The 24153-nt window shown below is 38.2% G+C and overlaps 1 protein-coding gene and 1 pseudogene across 2 annotated transcripts; both read left to right on the top strand.

Moving 5' to 3' along the window:
- Window positions 1-291: 291 nt before the first annotated feature.
- On the top strand, window positions 292-1349 carry LOC101712407 (target of rapamycin complex 2 subunit MAPKAP1-like; annotated as a pseudogene).
- Window positions 1350-7957: 6608 nt separating this feature from the next.
- Window positions 7958-11322, top strand: Idi1 (isopentenyl-diphosphate delta isomerase 1). 2 transcript variants are annotated; one of them, XM_004854578.4, is made up of 5 exons: window positions 7958-8411; window positions 8721-8893; window positions 9505-9597; window positions 10030-10160; window positions 10973-11322. In XM_004854578.4, exons 1-5 carry the CDS (start codon window positions 8266-8268, stop codon window positions 11288-11290), a joined length of 861 nt encoding a protein of 286 aa, XP_004854635.1. In that variant the 5' UTR covers window positions 7958-8265; the 3' UTR covers window positions 11291-11322. The 2 variants fall into 2 exon arrangements, with proteins under 2 accessions (XP_004854635.1, XP_004854636.1); XM_004854579.3 differs by having other exon boundaries at window positions 8392-8522.
- Window positions 11323-24153: the final 12831 nt, after the last annotated feature.

The following is a 24153-nucleotide window of genomic DNA, read 5'->3' as shown; positions in this document are numbered from 1 at the left end:
ACGAATACAATGAAAATGGTTTTTGAGTGTAAATACAGTCCAGATTTTAAGTCACACTTGCTCAGGGATCTCCACACACTAATAGGTGTCCTGGCTATCCCTGTGACAGCCTCTTTCCAAAAATGAGACCTCAAGTGAACTGCAGCTATCCTGGTATTCCTATAGGGGCACTCTGCATGAAAAGGGTGTGCTCCAAAACTCTTCTAGGTTCTTTGGCCAATCCCTGGTACTGGGAAAAAAAATTTTGAAGAAGAGAAAATAGAGTTTTAAGGAAATTGGCCCACAGAAAAGATGGGCTTCTTGGACAGTCCAACTATCATCCTAGCTCATATTTGACAGTCACTTGTGACCACTGATGATGGGAATGGGTAAGATGTTTCTCACTGAATATCATATTGACCTAGAGAAGATTCATCCTCTGTCAATGACAGTGGGTCAGAAATTCAGGGAAGCAGTTTTGAGACTCAGGGCTATGTATACATCCAGTCAGTCAATATTACCTCAAGTTGGGACTTTGGTATTAGAAGACACTCAAACACAGCTCAAAAATTACAATGACTCCAAAAAAAGAGATAAAATGCAAAAATACTCAGTGGAAAAAAATTCTAAGCATTCAGCCCAGGATTTAAAGACAATATTTGAAAAAAATCCCTCAAAGAGAAACCTCTAGGTTCTGGAAAGTAGTCCATGTTATCTATACACCTGGAGCAGTGTCCTCAGCAGCTGAATAATCTCTTTAAATGAATATTTTAAATTGATGATGAGGGTCATGTAAGTACAACTACAACTGCAATCAAGAAGATTAATGTTAACCTCCCGCTGTACTCAAGCCAGACAGACTGATGCCAATGACCATGGTGGTGATGGCCAGCTCCAGAGTGCAGGACCTTACTGGGCTCATCTTTTAGCAATATGCAAACTAAGGATGGGAGCCAAAGAGCAATGACAATGTCACTGCCCAACTGTCTGCGTATTGCTGAGGATGGGGAGTTGGGAGGTGAACACCAGTGTTCGCCACTACCTTAGCCAGATTCCAGTGAGTCCATTCATAAGTATGGTGTCAGTACTTTGGCCCTGCTTAAAAGTATCGATCTCGGGGCCAGGGATTTAGCTCAGTGATTCCACCACCTGCCTCGCAAGCGCAAGGTCCCGAGTTCAATCCCTGGTACCAAAAAAAAAAAGTATTCATCTCGATTTGACATCCAAAGAGTCACTCTGTTTGAAGAACTGCTGCTCATGGATTCTCCCTTCTTCAGGTGGACAACACAAAAGTCACCACAAAGGAAATCTTGCTAACAGCAGTGTAACATAGAAAAGGATCCCAGAAAACTTCGGGTGCTTGTGACTAATTTCACTGGCAGTCAAGGCTATGTTAAGGAAAATGGGTTTGAACTGCTGAGGCTTTTGAGTACTGGCCTGGATGTCAGAAACCTTTGCCATCACAGAAAATTCTGTCACTCTGGATTTACTATCTATTCCTTACAGCAGAAGTCCTCAGCAGTGTGATGTAACACCCATGCCTCCTATCAACCAGTTTGAGCATTTATTTGAATGCATTACCTCACTGGTTTCCATATACTATTTTACTATCATTTAAAATAAATGTTTACACACACACACACACACACACACACACACACGAGCAGAAGAAAACAGTATGATTAAGCTTTAGGACTATTAATAGCAGCAACAATACTGAAAAACAAAAATCTCCTTGGTCATCTTCTGTAGGAACATAATTCTAAAAATGGCCCCAAAGATGTCCTGCCTGAATCCCTGGAGTCTATAAATATATCAGATACTTTCATGATTATTTTATATGATAGAGTTGACTGAACATAAGAAGTTGGTTTCCCAAAGGGCCCTAGTCTAATTCCATGAGCTCTTGAAAGCAGAAATAATCTCCAAAGGATGGCAAAAGAAGTTAGCCTGGAAGCCTAACTATGACCCGACACACCACTGCAAGTTTGGAGATGGAGGCTAAATGAAAAGGAATTCAGGTGACCCTGAAGAGTTAAGAGGCCCAACTAACAACCAGCAAGAAAAGAGGACCAGAAGCCCATAAATTCAAGGAACCAAACCTGCCAGCAACTCAGATGACCTTGGCACAGATCTTTCCATGACTGAGCCTCCAGATACGGGTTCTAAAACCAGGCCAGAACCTTGACTTTAGCCCCTTGTGAGGACCTAAATAGAGAGCCCATTCCAGCTCACCTGAACTCGTGACCTTCAGACCTATGAGATAGTAAGTGAATATCATTCAAGACATCGATTTTGTGGTAATCTGTCATGTAGCAATAAAAAACCAATATACTGCAAAGTTTACAAAGCACATATTCTGAAATCGAGTCCATAAAGCATGAAAATAAAATATCCTTCCTTGCCTGTAAGAACTCAAATAGTTGATGAGGAAAATTTTTCCTTTGTAGAAAAATCTAATTATTTAAGATAGAATGAGTGGTGGAATTAAAATGTCTCAGTCTATTCTGGCTGCTAAAACAGCATACCTCAGATTGGGTAATTAATAAACAGTAGAAATTTATCTCTTACATTTCTAGAGTCTGGGGAGTCTGAGATCAAGGCACTAATAGGTTAGAACCAGATCTCTCTGCTTTCAACATGACACCTTCATGGTCCTCACATGGCGGAAGATCAGAAGAGACAGACTCCACCCCCACAAGCCTCTCTTACAGAGGCACTAATCTTCTCAAGAGAGTGCAGCTCTCCTGACCCAAACATCTCTCATTAGGCCCCACCTCACAAGACTGCTCCACAGGGGATTCAGTTTTTAACACATGAATTTGTGGAGATGCATTCAGACCACAGAGTGAGAATTTCTAACTTTAATTTGTGTAGAGTTCCATAGTACATCATAGCAACTCACACATTGTAAACATTTCTGCACACTTCCCTGTAACCTTTCCTAAATTTAAATACTGTGTTTTACAGGAGACTAGCTTGAAATCGCACTGGGAAGGCTAATAAAGTATTATACAATTGGCTTATAAGTTGGTTATTGATTAAATTGTGAGTCAATCTGAAGCCTATGTGACTTGCCAGATGAGCCTTCAGCTGACATACAAAAACAGAACTCCCTATGCCAATGGTCACAATTGAAATCTCAATGATCAGTGATCCCGTGACATCTCTAATGGCAAGATGACACTATAGCTGAGGATTTATGACTCTTGTGCAGCTGCTCTCCCAGATCAAATGCTAGCTACAGATAACACAGGTGGCTTGTTAACTAGGACCTGTTCTTTGCAAGAATACATAGTTCCTCCTCACTTTTACAACCCTGGCTCATTAGTGCCTTAGACACCCCTGCTATGTTGTGTAATCAATAAATATTGATAAGTTCAGAGTTCATGGTCTTAGTCATGAAGAGCTAAGATGGAGTGCTGGTCCCCCATAATAAACAATCATTTGTTCTTTTTGGGGGGGGGCGGGTACCGGGGATCGAACTCGGGTCCTTGTGCTTGTGCAACAGGCAGCGAAACCACTGAGTTAAATTCTCAGCACCCATTTGTTCTTTATTCTTTGTTTATTATTCTTTCATCCTCTGCTGTACCCTCAATCAGGTTGTTCAGCACCCCCCCAATAGTGTTTTAAATGAAATTTTCAAGGGAATTCTTTTTTACCCTAATTATACTCATGTTATATTATCTGAAGATAATCCTCTTTATTTTGGATTTCACATCTTCAAAGAATATTAAGTAATTAGAACATAAGATCTTAGAAGGAATGCATTAATGGGTCATGCTGATAACTCAACATTTCAAGGTGCAAAGGTCAGACTCTATTAAAGCTCCAATTCTTGGGCTACTATCTATTTTATGTCTTTATGCCTTAACAACACTTCTTTTTTCTTGCACTCTCTTCTGCCCAAAACACACAAAAAAACAAAAAAATACCCCACAGATTAAAATATTCCATATTTTATATAATAAAAAGAAGCCATATTTTTAGAACCAGAAATCTTTCTGGTAAAGAATAAGAGACCTGGTTCTCATAAAGCAAGTGCTATATAATTTGGGGCAATGGTTCTTGAAAGCCTGCCTAAGCTTTCCCAGGACCAGCTAAGAATCACCAGGGAGCCAGGTGTGGTGGCTCATGCCTAGAATCCCAGCATTAGGGAGGCTGAGGTAGGAGGATCACCCAAGTTTGAGGCCAGCCTGGGCTATATAGTGTGTTCAAAGCCAGTCTGAACTACACCAGAGGGGCCCTACATATGGCTAGATGATGTCCTCAACATCATCAGTGTGTGGAACTTAAGTGGTTATCTACATACTATAGTAATAAAACAAACATGAAAACAAGTAAAAGCTTATTTTCTTTTCCCAGTTAATAGGAAAAAATAGGAGAGGAAACAAAAAATAAATATAACAAGCAACCTCTGAACTTCAGTTTCATCCTATGTAAAATGTGGTAATATTTACCTCAAAGAATTATTGTATGGATAAATATGTCAAAAAAAAAATTTCCCAGCATAGTATCTAATACAAGCAAACATAAATGTAAAGCTAGAAGATAAAGACATCTAACTTCTTTTCTAGTACAGATGAAGGAAATGATAGTTCTAGTCTAGAAATTACGTAGCAATGAGCAGAAAAGCCTGGTGGCTTTGTGCTGCTATAACAAAATATCACACACTGGTTATTTTTTTTTTTTGGTACCAGGGATGGAACATGGGACCTTGTGCTTTCAAGGCAGGCGGCGGAACCACTGAGCTAAATCCCTGGCCCCTCACACTAGGTAATGTATAAATGGAAATTTGTTTCTCAGAGTTATGAAGCCCAAGAAACCCAAGATCAGGGACCAAAGGCTTCTTATCTGGTGAGGGACCTAGCCTTTTCTTCAACATGGCACCTGTTGCTGAGTCCTCCAGGTGGGATGAATAGTGTCCTTACCTGGAGGGACAGAAGAACAACAAAGGCCCAAGGTAGTTCTACCACTTTCACTTTTAAGGGTACTAATCTACCTATGAGGACAAAGCCATCGTGACATAATCATGTCTTAGATGGCCCCACCTTTTGATATCATCACAATGGGTTTATCATGAATTTCGATGGGAACACACATTTAAACTGTAACACCAAGACAGGAACTACAGTCTTCCAAGGTCAGTAGGCATTCTGCTATACGTGACGTTCTCAAAAAGTGATCCAGGGTTTTCTGAGTGTTCCTGAAAACCTTCCAGGGCTCTATGAAGTAGAAACCAAGTTCATAATATTAAATGCCAGTTGCCTTTTCAACTGATTTTCTCATGAGTATACACAGTGAAATTTTCCAAAGACCACAAGATATAGGGTGAAGTCTCTCTAAAGGCTAATGAAGGGCCGGGGATTTAGCTCAGTGGTTTTGCCGCCTGCTGCGCAAGCACAAGGACCCGAGTTTGATCTCTGGTACCAAAAAATAAAATAAAATAAAATAAAGGCTATATGAAACGTGTGCTGTGTATTATTATGTTTTCTAGAATATTTTGTTTCCAAAATCTTTTAAGGGTGTCTGTGATGGTAAAACTATTTTTCATAATATTAAATAATAATGTTATTTAATCTTTTCATAGTGCTGTTATTTGCACCACTGGTGCAAAAACAAGTGGAGAACTGGGTACAATGAAAGGAGTAAGGGAGGTTGGGGCAGGGATTGGGAGGATGGAGATAAAACTGCTGGTACCTTGGCACTAATCAAGGCAATGCTACCAAACCATAAAACAATCATTGCATTCATCACCATCATGTACTTGAAGCAAAAATATAAAATGTCAGTAACTTAAAACGTAAAATATTAATTTTAAAGTACTGTTTGCTTTTCCTTTTACTGTGACCCAATACCTGAGAGAAACAATTTAAAAAAAAAAAGGTCTATTTTGGCTTAGGTTTCAGGGCATGTTATGGGACAGATCATCATGGAGTGGAGCATGTGGTGGAGCAAAACTGCTCATCTCATGGAGGCCAGAAAGAGGAAGGAGAGAGACACACACAGAGAAAAGGGGTTGGAACCGAACACTGTAAAATTGAGCATCAAGCCTTTAACACATGACCTTCTGGGAGCCATTTCAGATTCCAAATCACAAGAGTACTTATTTTTTTAATAGTGTGTGTAAAAAAACGGGAAGTATTCACAACACACTTCTACAAACTGAATTACTGTGGTTGTCTCCAGGAAAAGCACTGTGTGAAGTTTGAGTTGTACACTCAACTAGATAACTGTTTTTTTTTTTTTCATGAAACATCATTTCTACTAGAAGCAACTAATAACAAATACACTAAATCTGTTCAAACCTGGCTATTTGGCAGCCACTTGAAGGAACATGAACTGAGGGTGCATCTCAAGAAAAACAATTTATAGTACTTGCTGCCAGTAACAAAATTAGAATTTTCATGCAGAAACTTGAATTTTAAAAGCTTGTATCTGCCGCCAAGCACTTGATAGCTTTCCAACACTTAAAAAGCATTTTGATAAGATTGCTGGGGATATTAATAAATGTGGTTCTTCAAAACTGGATAATGAAATGTACAGTATTAACATTTGAAAGACCTAGTTAATTCAATAAGATTGACAGTTTCCAAATAATCAACGCATATTACAAAATCACACATAAGAAAATATGCATTCAAGGTACAATCAAAATCAATTAATTTTAATATAACATGAAATACTTACTAGAATTCAGATTCTAAACAGCAAATAAGCTTTAAAAAATGTCTTTTGGTGTAGTGTCAAAAAAGAAAAACCAAGCCAGGGATGGTGGTGACCTATGCCTATATTCCCAGCACTCTGAAAGGTGGAGGCAGGAGGATTGCAAATCTGAGCTCAGCTTGGGCAATTTGTCAACTGCCCTGTCTCAATATAAATGACCCCTGTCTCTACATAAAAAAATAAAAATAAAAAGGGTTGGGAATGTAACTCAGTGCTAAGGTCCTGGGTTCAATCCCCAGCACCAGAAAAAATTAAAAATAAAAACAAAAACCTTAATTACCTGAAAGGCTACTACATCTCAAATTTTCAACTACAAATTTGTGAAGCCAGACTTTCTTCATATATTTCAGCCAGTACAACACACACAGTTGTTTTCTGTTAGGCCAAACATTAAAGAGATTTGCAAAAATGTGCAACAGCTATTTTGCACATTTTGTTTAAAATGTTATCTATGTTGATATGCAGTGTTTATCGTTATTTTTAAATAAGTTACTATTTTAATGTTTTAAATTTTAATATAAATAGGAGTAAGTACAAATAACAGTAAGTAAAAGCTTATTGGGGTCAGTAAATTTTAAGTGCAAAAGTATCCCTAGACCATAGTTTGAGAACTGGTGCACCACACCACATATGATTAGCCGACAAATTCACAATTTTAAATTTCACAGACATAATAAAAAAAAAAAACTTGCTCAACTACGTGTACATTCCATGATTATTTTAATAAAATTTACAAATATCATTAAGCTTAAGTAAAAATATTTCTAACAATACGACCTTGCTTTATTCGATCTCAATAAGAAAATGATTGCCACTGACGGCATAATATAATGCGCCAAGTTAATCCTATCCAAGTGTAGAAGGTCCTCGACCTGCCTCTTCATCAACAGGCTTTGCTAAACAATTGTTCTACCGGTGCAAAGCGCCGTAGAAGTCAGCACTTTCTTACTGAAGACAAATTCAATTTCCAAATAATACAACTCCTGGTGGTAGTGATTTCTTCCAAAGGAACCAATCAACAGTTATTTCTTGCTTTTTAAAAGTTTTCATTAAATCCAGTTAGGCAGAAATCTGGCAGCTATTGCCTTCCTTAACGTTACACGACGCTATGATTCCGGGAAACGAGTCCTCAAAGCTTTACACCAACCCTTCCGCGAAACAGACAGCAAACACGGAGCCTGACATTAAACCTCGACTCCCAGAAGAGTGAGCCGGAGACGTCTGACGTCACCACGTACTCTAGCCGCGCCGCAGCCACATCCCCGCCTGCCGCAAGCTGACTGGCGCGCCGGCGGGGACAGAGAGCACGATTGGTTGGCGGGCGCTGGACGATCTTGGCCGCGTCTCTCAGGCGTTTCCCCAGTTGCGGAGTCTTTCTTAAGCAAGGTTGCAGCACTCGCCACCAGAATCTCCTTCTGAGAGCAGATAAAGCGGCAACTAGCGGCGCAGGGCCTCTCCTTCGCCTTGCGGGCCTTAACTCGTTTTCGCTGGCCGAGGTCCCGGGAAGTGGCACCACCGCGCCACAGTCTGGCACGTTGTTACGTCACGCACGCGCCAGCAATGATTGGCCAGAGCCTATGGTGCGGGCAAGCGCTGACACGGACGATTGGACGCGCTGTCTGGAGGCGGGGCCAGAGGGAGGGACGCGTTGCGCGTTTTGCCCAAATAGAGCCCGCGCCTTATACTGGCAGTGTCTGCGGCTTAAGGTACTTTGTGCGGTTTAATGGGAAAGAAAAGGGGCACGGGGCGAAGACAAACAGCAGCGAGATGGGCTGTGTGACGAGTTGATGCGGTGGGCCGGTGGGACAAGGGCCAAGGTGATAGTACGAGACCAGTGGTACCAAAGGGGGGATTAAGGGACACCCCCTCTCCTCCTTGGTACTCCATAGCGGGCCTGATTCTTAACCTTTGAAGTGGCTGAATTCGTTACTGGACTGGGTGTCCCTTTTACTATGTTTACATGACATTCAGAAAAACAGCATGTAATGGCCTTTCTTCCTCTTTCTTAATGTTAGTGTTCTAGGGCACTTAAGACATTTTGTAACGATGCCTGAAGTAAATATCAACCATCTCGATAAGCAACAGGTTCAACTCCTGGCAGAGATGTGTATTCTTATTGATGAAAATGACAATAAAATTGGAGCTGACACCAAGAAGAATTGTCATCTAAATGAAAACATCGAGAAAGGTACCGTTTTAAATATTTTGTTTCCAAATGATTTTGTCTAGGCACTTGGGGTTAGCAATTGTGTGTGTGTACCCACTAGGGATTGAACCCAAGGGTTTCTCACTGAGCTCCATCCCCAGCCCCAGTTGGCTCCAATTAAATGGTGTAGTAGTAAAATTTACTTTTTTATCTTGTTGTTTCTCTCCACTTCGTATCTTTCACTAAGCTCTTCCAGAATTACTCTTGTTTTCTAAAAGAGGGAATGGACTAAGCCGACATAATAGCAGTTGTCAAGTTTCTAAGTCTAATGAATGGAATGAGAGACAGATACAAAAAGGGAAGCATGTAGTGTACCTTCACAACTTCTCCAGGAATAGAAGACTACCAAGTAGTTTGGTCCAGATATTCTTGATAGAGCATTAGCTAATGGCAGAACTATCAAGATCACCATTTCTTTCATTTGGTAGCTGACTTCCATGCTGTTAAACTACAACTCTTTTTCATCATAGCTATGAAGAGACTATCCACATGGAAGACTATGGAAAAAAACTAACATAGCAGCAAGTTACTAGTAGTATTCTGATTTGCAAGGGAAAAATTGGATGATTAAATTAATCTTATTTTGCTTTTAGGATTATTGCATCGAGCGTTTAGTGTCTTCTTGTTTAACACTGAGAATAAGCTGCTGCTACAGCAGAGATCAGATGCTAAAATTACCTTTCCAGGTTAGTATACTTAATGTACAAAGTTAATTTGGACGGGAATTACATTTATTTTGACTTTTTGTCATTCTGAACTTCTGAACTGCTGGAGCCAACCTTAAAAAGGAAGATGCTGTGAATGACAGTTTCCTATGCTACACAAAAGAACCTTAGACAATGAGAGCAACCTAATGAAAGAGCAATAAAAGAACTATTAAGGGATGGTTATGCATGTATCTGTATTTATATGTATACTTTTATACAGATTTGTTTTTGGTTAAGAAGACATTAAAAAGAATCCACAAATTTTTGTCACAGAATAATTTCTGATAGCACATTATAACTGATTTAAAAATCCTAAAGCATCATTTTACTTGTTACTTTTAAAACTTTTCCTTGATCATTCAGACTTACTTTGAAAAAAAGTTAATCCATATCTGTAATAACAATTTCCAGGTTGTTTTACCAACACTTGTTGTAGTCATCCATTGAATAATCCAGGTGAGCTTGAAGAAAATGAGGCCATTGGTGTGAGAAGAGCAGCACAGAGGCGTTTAAAAGCTGAATTAGGAATTCCCTTAGAAGAGGTAACTAGTTTTATTGGACAACAATACAAGTTGAAATATAAACAAATATATGCGTGTGTGTGTGTTTGTGTGTGTGTGTGTGTTTTGCTGATATTGGGTATCAAAGCTAGGGGCTCATGTACGTATTATACTCAAATGCCTTACCTCTGAGCAACACCCTTAGCTCAATAAAAATTTTAAAATCACTTATCAGAACTTTGCTCAATAGTGAGATAGATTGATCTGTTAACTAGTCTGTAACATGGACTGTTTCTATAATTTTTTATAATTGATTGTATCAAAGATGACCATGTTCTTATGGAAATATATGAATTTGAGTGAACTGAAATAACCCCCCCACACACTATTTTGTTTAAATAAAATCTGGATTACTAAAGTATCTCTCATCTAGTTAAAATGATAAATTTTTTTCGCCAAGAACTAATTTTAAAATATAAATGTTACATTTAAAAGTATGAATGAATGCGTACTATTTTTTTGTTTGGTTGGTTTTTTTTGGTACCTGGGATCGAACTCGCCCTTGCACTTGCAAGGCAGGCGGCGAAACCACTGAGCTGAATCCCCGGCCCAATGAGTACTATTTTAAAAAATATTTTTAAAAATCAATTTACATATTTGGTCCTATGGAAAAAAAATTTAGATCCTTGAAATAATGTAATAGTTTTTCTATATATCTTGAAAAGATAAATACTTTAATAAAAGTTCTTATTCTAAAACTACACTGCTACTCTTCAAGATACTGCTGAAATGTGAATTTTAGATAAATTTTTGTTGATGTTTTAGTCAAAAAAAATTTTTTTTTAATATCCTAGGTTTCACCAGCAGAAATTGATTATATAACACGAATTCACTACAAGGCACAGTCTGACAGTATCTGGGGTGAAAATGAAATCGATTACATTTTGTTTGTGAGGAAGAATGTAACTTTGAATCCAGATCCCAACGAGATTAAAAGCTATTGTTATGTGTCAAAGGAAGAACTAAGAGAACTTATGAGAAAAGCAGCCAGAGGCGATGTTAAGCTAACTCCATGGTTTAAAATTATTGTAGAGACTTTTCTCTTTAAATGGTGGGATAACTTAAATCATTTGAGTCAGTTTATTGACCATGAGAAAATACATAGAATGTGAATGCATAAATAAATAATAATGTCCTTATCTAATGAATTAGAATTTTTTTGTTGAGCGCCCTCTTAGGAAAGCTTTGTCATCATACATGGATACTTTACAGCCATAATTTGCGTGGAAAAATAACTGGCTTATAATTTTATATTATATATCCCACATATGTGCACTATTTGTTTATAAGAGGTTGTAAGTGAAAAAGCAAATAAAACTTAAAACAGCCCTAATATATTAAACTAGCAGAGGAGCTTTAAGGGACATTAAGTGATTTAAGAGTCATCTCTCAGTAATCATGCAGGATTGGTTTAGGACTGCTTTCATACTAAAATTTGCAGATACTAAAGTTCCTTATATGTAGTAAAATGGTGTAATATTTGCATATAACCTATGTACATCTTTCCCTATACTTTAAATCGTCTTACTAATAATAACTAATACTATGTACATGCTATGGAACTCTTATACTGTATTCTTTAAAAAAATCATGACAAGCCTGTACATATTCGGTGCAGATGGCTTTGCTTTTTTCAAATTATTTTCAATCCACAGTTGGTTGGATCCTTGTACCCACAGATAAGCCAACTGTAATTCTAATTTCTATCATTCTAAGTTGATTTTGTGGTTTAATCATTCTGGAAGTTATTATTTTGATACTTAAAGTCAACTCTTTTGGTAATGATGTTGATTAGATTGAATCTTTTAAATAGAATTTTCCAGTTAGCAAAATCTGTTTTCATGATTACACTGGACAGAGAGAATAGTCATAAAATAGGAATTAGGTCCCACTTTATAAAAGTCAGCTGTTAGGAGTATCAGCATTTGATGTATATCATTCTTTGTTGTGGGTGCATTTAGGATGAGTAGCAGCATCTCTAGACTCTACACTAAATGCATTTAGCACCCTTCTGCCATGACAACTAGAATTACATCGGATAGCAAATAAACAGCACATGTTCCCTAAGGACATAGTCACCAATAGTTGAGAACTACTGGAAACTCAGGACTTACATTGGGAGGTAATAATGAAGGACTCATGTTCATGTTGAATAAATTTTGGTTGTGATACATGTATAAATTTAAAATTGTACCCTAATGCACTTTTTAAAACTTGCCATAGATTTCTCAGATTTGAAATCTTAAAAGTTTTATTACTTTTAAATGCTGTAGAATAATAATGAAAAAACATTTCTTACAAAGCTAAATGGTTTATAAATTCACTTCTTGTTAACTCTAGACAGTTAATTTATAATTTCAGAGAAGACTGTGTAGCAAGTATTTTAATATTTATTGTAAAATAAAAACATTAGATTTTAATGCTGTTAGCTCGTTTCTTAAAATTTTAATACAAAAATAGGTTAATTTGCTTCTGGTATCAAACATGAAGTCATATAACTTCAAATGCATTTTTAATAGTTCTAGCTCTTCAGTTTTACATTCTGGGAAGTTTTTTGTTTTGTTTTGTTTTGTTTTGTTTTTTGGTATTGGGAATTGAACTCAGGGCCTTGCACTTGTCAGGCAGGCACTGTGCCACTGAACTACATCCCCAGCCCTCTAGGAAGTTTTGATGACCACACATAATTAAATACTGAATAGCTTCACATAGCTCGTAGCTGCTAAATTGGGACAGTGGAACCTTAGACGGCTACCTAGCATTTTGAAAGTACTAGCAAGTGTTGGATATTACTGTTACTAATATTACTAGAATGTAAAACCTGTGACTGTAAATGTTTTATGACCTGATAAACTCCTTAGAGCCCCTTCCCTTTCTAATAAAGGATGTCTCTCTCCTGAATTATAGCTTTTTCTGATCCTAATGGCAAGAACTTAGATAAATTTGTTTTGAATTTGAAAGCTAATTGAGACTTCTACTTTTTTTTTCTTAAAACTGTTTAAAATTCTTAGTCTCTGTAACAGATATTTGATTCTGGTCAAACCATTGCGAGCTCCTTTATGGACAAAGCATAGGTGGCCTATAAAATTGTTCATTGTTTCCCCATACCTGTAACTCACATAACAAGGGAAGAAAGAAGGGAAATTGTCTTCATACTCAATGCTAGGGAATGGGGCCATGCACAGTGGCTTTCTAAAGCTCAGCTTCATTGGTCCCATTAGTGGGACCCACATTAGCGGGACCCAGAGAGTTCTCAGGTGAAAGTTGTAACTGCTCAGTCCCGAGTCTTTTGGACCCTTACCATGTTGGCAGGTCCCTTATGAAATGACAGACCTCTGACCTGGGTCCCTTGCCTGATAAATGGTTTTCCTTTGCTCGTTTTGGTCTTTTTTTCAAATACACCTCTTTTTTTTTTTTCCTGGTACTAGGGATCGAACTCAGGACCTTATGCTTGCAAGGGAGGCACGGTGCCACTGAGCTAAATACCCAGCCCTCAATACACCTCTTAACCCTTCAACTTTTTTAGCCTTTTAACATGCACTTCTCATGCATTTTACAAAGTGAACTTGTGCATTTAAATATCCTGACAAATTTCTCCTTTACAGTTTTCATATATCTTATACTTACTGTATATACATGTTTTAGGTCCCCAAAATTAAATTTTCAGCACAGGAATCTCATATTCTAAAAGGTGAATAAATAAACTGGTACAGACAATGGCTTATTACTCAGTGCTAAAAGAAATGAGCTATCAGCCACAAAAAAACATAGAAGTGGGCCGGGGATTTAGCTCAGTGGTTCCGGCGCCTGCCTTGCAAGCACAAGGTCCCGAGTTTGATCCCCGGTGCCAAAAAAAAAAAAATAGAAGATCCTAAGATGTATTCATTAAGTGAAAGGAGCCCAAAAAAGTGCTGTATACTGTATAATTCAAACTGACGTAGCAATGCTGAAAAACAAACATTAAGAAGACAAAGTAATTTCTAAGGCTTGAGGGGAAAGGAGGTATTAATAGATGGGACACAGTATCTTAGGCCAATGAAGCTACATTGTATGATACAATGATGGATACATGTCATACAACATCTATAGAATACTAAGAATGAACCCTTGTAAAAATTGTGAGTTCTGAATGATAATGAAGTGGCAGTGTAGGTTTGTCAATTGTGACCAATTACCATCTCGTGGGGGGAGTTGACAGTGGGGTGGCTATGCATAGGTAGGGGCAGGAGGTGTATGGCAACTCTGCTTTCCACTCAGTTTTGCTGTCACTCTGAACTGGTCAAAGAATAAAGTTATTTTAATTTGGAATTAAGCATATGTAAAGGAAACTAGGGGCTGGGGATTTAGCTCAGTGGTTCTGCCACCTGCCTTGCAAGCGCAAGTACCCGAGTTCAATCCCCGGCACCAAAAAAAAAAAGAAACTTACCTCATTAATCACTGGCGAAATACAAATTAAAATCAGAATTTAAAGGACTGATATTACCAAGTAGCCACAGGATGTGAAGTAACTGTTACATTCAAACATGGAGTGTGCAAATGTGGACTACTGTTGAAAACCATTTCATACTGTCTACTAAAGTCAAATGAATTATACCGGATAAGACATCTAGATGAGTCTTACTGCTCCATTGATTTCTGTTTTACTAACTTGGTATTTAGACCTTTGGCCCTCAGTTTGCACATCCACTATTGTTGCTCTTGAGCAAAGAAATCACTGACATATTTATTGTTTCTTTGAGAAGCTAGTGTTTACTACATTCTCACACCACTCTATAAATACATGATTCAATGTGAAGTCAATTTGTCCTTTGTAGAGAGAGCTCTATACTGTGTGTGTAGTGTGCTAGCCCAGGAAAACCCCCACAGGACAGCTAGAATGAGTAAAGCAAACTAGGTGTTTTGAGCAATAGATTGCTCTCAAGCAATGTGAAGAACAAATTTGTAACACCCAACAATATGAGTAAATCTCACAGACCCAAACTTGAGTGAAAGAACCCAGATACAAAAAGGTATATATATCACGTGATTTCAGTGAAATGAAATTCAAACCAATTGATGATGTGATAAGCCAGAATAGAGGTTACCTTTAGGGCATTAATGACTGAGTAGTACTACACAGCCTTTTGAGATTTTGAAAATATTCTTGATTGAATGTTGGTTACATAGGTGAATATATCTGTTGAACTGATTGACGTTAAGATTTGTGCACTTACTGTGTTTAAGTGATAGCTCAATATAAGTAAAAAAACACAATATTTGGTAAATGACATCTGTGGTCTATCACCAAGTCTCAGTTTGTCTGTCCTCTGCATCTTGGTATCGGAGTCCCCAAGGAAAACTATGATGATGAACACTTGTTGGAGCAGTAATTTACCCACATGGGGAAGAGAAAGCAAGGTTAGCTCCAAAAGTGGGCATCACCCCCCCTCCCCACATCCAGCAGGTTCCTCTCAGCAATTGAAGCAGGTCATTGGTATCCACACGCGTCTCTTGTGCTATAGTAAAAAAGAGTCTGATCCCTCAAAGGACAAAAAAAGCAGTGGGGCTGGCCAGCTACCATATAACAAACACATATGGCACCTGATAAATGCTGTTTGTGCAGAACCAAGGAGTACACATTGAGTCTGAAAAAGATGCTTCCTCAAGATAACAAGACCAGCACTGGCTACGAAGACTTATCTCTTGGCTTTGGAGTGTTGAACTTTCCCATTTCAGCATTTTCACGTTCCTTCCCTTCTACTAGACAATGCATTCCCTTAGTCTGCACCTGGCTGAATTTGACTTAGTCTTAAAATCTTAGGTTAAATGTCATTGCAAATAGTCCTTTGAGTACTCACAAATTTAAAATATACCGTAAAGTGGAATTCAGTAACTATTGTTTGAATATGTATATGACTGACTGAATGAAAACTTAAATGCATATTCTAAGAATCTCTTGTGGCTGCATCACTTTTGTAGAAAGTTCTTGTCCCAGGGCCAGGGATTCTTCTCCCAGGGCCGGGGCTTTAGCTCAGTGGTTCCGCTGCCTGCCTCACAAGCACAAAGTCCCTAGTTCAATCCCCAGTACCAAAAAAAAGAAAGTTCTTCTCCTGTCCTCAATCACAAGTCACATGTCAAAGGCTGTTGTTTATGTTTCGAGAAGTGCCAAGCAATGACACACAATCCACCTGCCAAAATATCTGTGAGAAACCATATAACAAAAGAAATATGGAGCCAAAATCTTCTAGGAAATCTTAGCCAAATCTTATCTTCAATCTGGGCTTTCCTTTCCCATGGGCATTGTCCAATTCAAGTAAAGGTACAGCAGGGAGGCTGAGAAATGGAGCAGTAGAGTTTTGACAGATGGAGAGAAAAGAGGGCATAAGGACCAGGTGCAAGGGTCTTCCAAGAGTGGTAGGTTGGGTTGAATTCTCTAGACTTTTTAGATCCTAGGCTGACCTAAGGTGTCAGCCTTTAGATGCTAAGGATGATTCTGGTAAGAATTTAGTGCCAGCTGAAATACTCAAATTACACTTGCTTATTCCACTCTGATTTGGAAGAACTGGATTAACTGTCTTCCAAAAACTTCTGTTTTCAATATTTTTCTAAGTATTTCTACAGAATACACAGTAGTCCATAGTCACAATGCATATTAAGTGATGAATGAATGAATAAATGATCATTATACAAGTATTAAGTATAATTTTTAAAGTAGTTTCTTTCACAGAGTAACAGTATTTTCATTACTCAAAAAATACCCAAAAGCCTATAGCTTTTTCTTTTTACTTATACAGGGAGGCTGGAGCACTGTTCTTGAGAAAATTGTCTTTCATCACATTTTATTAAATTCAGCCCTGTACCTGGAAAGCAATGGTGTGTTTTCAGTCTGTTCCTACACTCACAGGCCATGCTCCTGAACTCATCAGTTCACCCAGCAAAGTCAACTCAGCCTCCAGGGCAACTCTGCCGCTCCAGCACCTCACCTGTCACAAGAGTGGCCGCAGGAACTGATCGATCAGCTCAATAATGGGACTTAGGGTTAAGTACGTTTTAGAAACCAGCTAAACAATCCATCATAGCATTTTGCTGTGAGACTTCTCAGAGTCATACATATGTTAATATGCATTGTGGAACTTTAAAAGTGGGTTAGGTAGTAATGTATTATTAGTGTACATACTAGTGTATGATTTGGCCACCAGAACCCTCTGATATCAAGTGTGTCAAGTTTGGAAATGGGAATGAAGCTTAGTGATAGAGTGCTTACCTAGCATGATTAAGGAGCCACTGGATTTCATCTCCAGTGCCACAAAACAAAATTTTTTAAAAAATCACTTTCAATGTAATTTTAATGTCATTTCTTTAAAGAACACATTTTGGGAAATGCTGTCTTATCCATATATGTCTGAACACAAACAATACTGTGTCAACTGAGGTGACAGTCTCTCCCATCTCTCATTCCACTCACATACAAGAACGGTGAGGAGCTATTCTCTTTTCAGATTTGCTTCAAATTACATTCTCTGTATTCCCCATACCCACAATCCATTTCCTGAACCCAAATCTCTGTCTTTCCTAACCATCTAGCCACATGTCCTTTTAAGTGAAATCAGGTGTGTTAATTGATTATGGCATTCTCATTCAACCAATTTCAGAACCTAAAGATAGATGTGAGAGTTCCTGTTGGTGCATAGGCATCTGTAATGAGAGATTCTCATTGCTAAGCAGCCTGGAGGAGATCTGAGAGGGGTGTGAGTTATAAGGCAGATCAGTATAACTCTGAAAACATAGCCCTATGGTTGCTTGTGGGGGTCAGCATGGTTCACATTTGCTAGCTATCCAAGACCCCCTGCACCAGCATGTATTAGTCACCTTTCCACTGCTGGCACAAAATACCTAACATACACAACTTAGAGGAAGAAGGGGTTATTCTCATTCATGGTTTCAGAGTTTTCAGTCCATGGTAAGCTGGATTTATGGCAGAAACATCATGATAGAAGGCAGAAACATCATGATAGAAGGCCATAACACAGGAAATCTACTCACCTCATGGTGGATAGGAAGCATAGAGAGCAAAAAGGCTGAGAGAGAGAGAAAGCAGTTAGAGATGAGAATGTATACTGATACAGAAAAGTTTTAGGTAACTTAATAGATTGAATATTAAGGTAGTTGTAGAAGCAAAATAAGTAATGTGTTCTTTTAAGATTTGCTTTTCCATAATTCCTTGTTTAAGGTGACGATTATCTGACTCTAACTGGTAACTTCATTAACCTAACAAAGTCACCATGCCCCGGTGAATTTACAATGTATACGTGCCTATCTTGTGTCTGTGACTTGTAAACAGGAACTGGAAGAGTATTTACACATCAAAGACCACTAGGGATAAGATAATGGCTAAAAAGGATATAACAAGGGAAACAAAGGGGGCACAGATACTGACCAGACGGGTTTCTGGCATTCCCACCCGCTCGAAAGAAGAAATTTTATTATTTTATCCGAATTCTGTGTCTTCGTGTATTTCTTTCCGAGATTTCTGTAACAATACCTGTAGATTACATCCCCACTGCTTCATCTCCTCCAACCAGACCCTACCTCCTAAAAGCACATTCAACTATGAACACATCAATGGATTAATCCATTAATGAGGATTCATATGCTACCAAAAGAAGCTTAGACAATGAAAGCAACCTAATGAAACAGCAGTAAAAGAACTATTAAGAAATGGTTATGCATATGTCTGTATTCATATATATACTTTTAAATCTGTACTCTTTACAGATTTTTATGTTTTCATCACCTTCAGGACTATCAGCTGAGGACCAAGCTTTCAACATATGAGCTTTTGGGAGACACTTAACATCCAAACCACAGCAAAGTCAAAAAGGCCTTTTCTCATTGTCACTAACCTTTAAAGGATGCCATTCTGTTTGAAATAAGTAAGAACAAACCAGTAAAATTGGGTGTTGTCTTCCTAGAAGTGATGGAAGAATTGAAGAGTAGTAAACACCCTCATGTTTGGATTTTTACTGAATCATAGGAGGAGGTCAGCAGGAAAAGCAATAGAAACTTGGCCTAATAAAGCAAAGCCTGCACAGAAGCACAGTGGTAGAGCACCCTTGGGTTGAATCCCCAATACCCTGGTGGGAGGTCAGTCAAAAAAACGTAACAACTCTTGCTGGTAGTTATAAATGTAAAAGAATTATAGCTTTGTTGGGCTGGAGATTTAGCTCAGTGGTTTTGCCACCTGCTGCGCAAGCACAAGGACCTGAGTTCGATCCCTGGTACCAAAAAAACAAAAACAAAAAAATTATAGCTTTGTAGTAATATAAAGCTAATATTTAGTATTCTATAGTTTAAAATATTAGAAACACTAAAAATTGTATTCTTATTTATCATTTATCAAGAGTAGTTTGAACTGTACCTACCTCCTTGTTATTTACTTAAAGAGCATCTTTCTATACCTTGGCAAATTGTCCTACTCCTAAGTTTGTATCAGCTACCAAAATTTTAGCCTTTGCACTTTTAATGTCATGGAATTATCTGTGAGTTCCTTTAATGTGAGTGCTTTTGCTAGCATCCCTTCTTCTGAGGTACATTCATCTTTTATGTCATAACCACTTTTCTCACTTATCCCAATAGGTTTGCCTTTACTAAGTTTCTCTAGCTGTAAACAAAAAAAATTCTTTGTGTTTTTGTTTTTTTTTTGGTACCGGGGATCAAACTCAGGTCCTTGCGCTTGCACAGCAGGCAGCGAAACCACTGAGCTAAATCTCCAGCCCTCTAGCTGTAAACAGACAACTGCCTCTTGCACGGTAGCAGCATCAACATTCCCATAGTCAACTCTATCTTTTTTAACACTGCATCTGAACCATGCCGAGTTTTTTGCACAGTAGCTTCTTCCCTTGCTGTGCAATCAAGGATGCTGTATCTTGCAATCTGGATGCTAACTCCACAGTAACATCTTCATCTGCGCTTGCAGTTTCACCAGACAGCTTAACATCAACCAATTCATGGTGACTTCTGAAAGGATGAAACCAGCTTTTACTGGCAGGAATACATTCATTTTCAGTTTCCTTGTAATTACCACTTTCTTCTAATGCAGCAACAGCCCCACAATGCTTTGGCCTGACCGTTAGCCAAAGTGATGGGTTTGTTTTTGATTAGTCCTCAAAGTAGAAGTAAACATTCCATCTCAATCATAAGTAGCTTTCAGTTCCTAATGCAGTTGAACCCAAAAGTCCTTGAAATAGCTATCATTTTTGTATTCATCAGTCTTTTTGGATATGGTTCATACTGTAGGCTTACTGCCCACTTAGGTATTGACCAGTTTGCTTTGTGGTCACCATTTTCAAATCTAATCATAGCCAACATTCACTTCCAACATTATCATTTTTTTGTTTCTTTGTTCTTGTCACTCTTGTTGACTAATTCCTTCTTGTGATTATCCACTTTTACAAACTGTCACATGAATTTCATCTCTGGTAAACAAGGAGGCAACAAAACTCTGCCCTTCCCTTTGTTATCTGTGTGTGAGCTAACAGATGCTTGGGGACCAATCACCAGCAGACTTTGAAAGAAGTCATAAGATGGGTCACTGTAAATCTTTTATTTGCATAAGGACTGTGAACTAAAGAGCTAGCAACAAAGTATATTCAGCTTGATAAAACTGTGGTAACTAAAATTTTAGCAGTGTTGCTGGGGGACTGGTATTATTTAACTGAAGGGTAGTGGCCAAAACTCATGCATATTGGAAAATTCCAAAGCAAAATACTACTGGTAGCTAAAAAGAAAAACTCATTACTTCACAAAATAATCAAATTTCAATCCATTTTAGTAAGCTATTAACAAAACTGCATCCTAAATTAAAAGAAGCTTTTCTCAAGGAATGCTAGCTTCTTTTTTTTTGTACCAGAGATTGAATTTAGGACCTTGCACTTGCAAGGCAGCCGCCGGAACCACTGAGCTAAATCCCCGGCCCTAAGGAATGCTAGTTTCAAAACTCTTGAGTTACTTACCAGGAATAGAAGAATGTTTGGAGATAACTGAATGAAGAACACATCAAATTAGCATTTTCAGATGGTCCAAATATAGTCTTGAGAATTTTGATTCCCTTTCTCATTTCAATAATCTTGAAGTCTCTTAATAACCTTCAAATTCTTGTTTTGTATCAGGGATTGAACTCGGGTCCTTGCACTTTCGAGGCAAGTGACAGAACCACTGAGCTAAATCCCCAGCCCAATAATCTTCAAATTCTTGAGCAAATAAATCTGACAAATGATATTCTCTAAGAGAAACACCTTTCAATTGTATTCCTTTCCTGCATATTTCAAAGGATTATCTTCCAAGATCCACATGTCTTTTCCAGACATCTTCAAAAGTGTAATTCCTGATTTCCCTCACTTCCCCCATCTCAGCAGGACTCTCTGCATTAAGAATTGGTGCATCTTGCTCACTTCAGAAGCACATATACTAAAACTGGAAGAATCAGTGCATCCTCCAGCTCCTCTGGAATCACAGACTTAACGCCAACCAAGCCAACACCTCCTGCATCACGCGGGAAAAGTGGCTCTAGCACCTATAAGGCACTTATTCTTTTTTTTTTTTAAAGTCAATAACTTATTTTATTTATTTTAAAATAAACACTGAGGATTCCCCATTACCCACCACCCTACAAAAGTTTTGAATGAGGAATGTTCAACAGCCTATCCATTTTAGTAGGTTGCAAAACCAGCAAAAACTCCAGTTGTCTAATGATGAATAATTTTGATTTTTTTTTTAAGTAGCTGAGTACCTACTGGACAATTTCCTTAGCTAAAGGCTAAAAGTAAAATTTTAATTTCTGCACAGAAAATACCACTAACTTAGTAGTCTTTGCTTAATAGATGGGATTAATTCTCCACAAAGTCAAAGTGGAATGGGACAACAAGCAGCATTAAGTTCATAGGCACACAGAACTAGTGCTCAAACTGCTAGCACAAATTCCAACATAGTACACATGCCTAAGTCATTACTAAACCAAAAGGCACTTATTCTTAAAAATAGTGAATAATGAGGGCCAGGGATTTAGCTCAGTGTTTCCGGCGCCCGCCTTGCAAGCAGAAGGTCCCGAGTTCAATCCCTAGTACCAAAAAAAAGTAAATAACAAATGAAAATAAAAGTATTATACTCCATTTCAGGATTGTCAAATATCTGATAAGCAAAAAGTTTTCTTTGTAAAAAAAATCTAGTTAATAATGGCAGTGAATTGCGGGTAGTATTAGAATGTCAGTATATTCTGGCTGCTCTAATAGCCTCAGATTGGGTAATTACTACACAGTAGAAATTTAATTCTTACAGTGCTGGAGCCTGGGAAGCCCAAGATCAAGGCACTGGTAGGTTAGAACCAGGTCTCTGTTTCCAGCATGGCATCTTGAACAGTGCCTCAGCTGGAAGGGACCGATACTCTGTTCTCACAGGGCAGAAGAGCAGAGGTGAGAGAACTCACTCCCATGAACCTTGCTCATAGAAGCATTAACCTCTTCACAAGGGTGCAGTTCTCACAACTTAAACTTCTCCTATTAGGCCCCCGTACTGCTGCACTGAGAATTCAGTCTCCAACTCATGAATTCAGGGAGACACATTCAGACCATAGGGTAAGAATATATAGCTTTTAGTTGTGCAATGTTCTTTAGTACATGTTAGGGACTCACATATTGCAAACATTTCTCCACAATTCCCTTAACCTTTCCCAAGTTTAAATACTGTGCTTTGAATAAATATTTCAAGGAATTCTCTTCCAACCTGCATACTGGTATTCATGCTATCTATCTGAAGGTCTTTCTTTTGGTTAGGATCCCAAATCTTCAAACAATAGTAGGTACTTGGAACAGAAGATCATAAAAGAAATGCCATGAGAGGTCATGCTACAATCTTTCCAGTTTAGCCCCCTGCACTTTCCAGTACCACCCATTAAATACTTTTTTTTAAAAAAAGAAAAGCATTGCTACAAATTTGTGTTTGTTTTAGGAGGGTTTTTTAACTTGAAGGTATTTTATTGGATTATTCTTTTACTTTGTTTCTTATACACTCTCCCAAAGCATATAAAACTGCTTGCAATTTACTCATTCTAATATAATATGAGGGGGACGGGGGTTTAGCTCAGTGGCACAGCACCAGTCCTGAGCTCAATCCCTGGTACAGAGAGAGAGAGAGAGGGAGGGAGAGAGGGAAGGAAGGAAGGAAGGAAGGAAGGAAGGAAGGAAGGAAGGAAGGAAGGAAGGAAGGAAAGAGAAGAAAAGAAAAGAAAGAAAGGGAAAGGGAAAGAAAGGAAAAGAAGGAAGGAGAAGAATGTAACATAATATGAATAAAGGAATCTGCAAAATAATGCCAAGTATTAATTAAATCCACACAATGTATTTATCCATAACTGGGTAAGGGAGCTACAAACTGATGTCTAAATTCCTGCATTACTCATGTCCATCACAGTGTGACAATCACAGCTGAGGGGCGACAGTCCAACCACAGCTCCTATGGAGATGTTGGCCATGTCTTGAACTTCACACACTTCCCTCCTGGTCACCACTGATTGGCTCCAGTGTGATACTTACCTAAGAGGAGACACAGATATCAAATATGAGTAATCTATAACAAAGGCCCATGCAAATAGAATTGCAAGGTGCTCCAGATTTCTTTCCTCTGTCAGAAATAAGACAAACGACTTTGCTATTGGAACTAAAGGTGAAAATACCTGCTTAGCAAGTGATCTCCAACCTTCAGTTTCACATTATATTAAAAAAGGGATAATATTTACCACATAGTGTTATTGTAAAGATAAATAAAATATGTAAAACACTCATCAGCCCAGTGTCTAACATAACATAGGCTAATGTAAACCTGGAAGACAATTTAAAGATCATCTAAACTTTTCTCTATCATGAATGAAGGAAATGAGGCTAGGAGTTCTAGTCTAGGATTACTCAGCAGTAAGGGGAAAAAGCTAGCATATTTGCCTATTTGTGTTGTT

This window comes from Heterocephalus glaber, unplaced genomic scaffold, assembly GCF_053883595.1.
Source record: "Heterocephalus glaber isolate CG9 unplaced genomic scaffold, H.glaber_assembly_v1.0 deba00001472, whole genome shotgun sequence".
Taxonomy (NCBI): Eukaryota; Metazoa; Chordata; class Mammalia; order Rodentia; family Bathyergidae; genus Heterocephalus; species Heterocephalus glaber.
The sequence above is the reverse complement of the archived record's forward strand: the minus strand, read 5'-3'. Positions and strand labels throughout refer to the sequence as shown.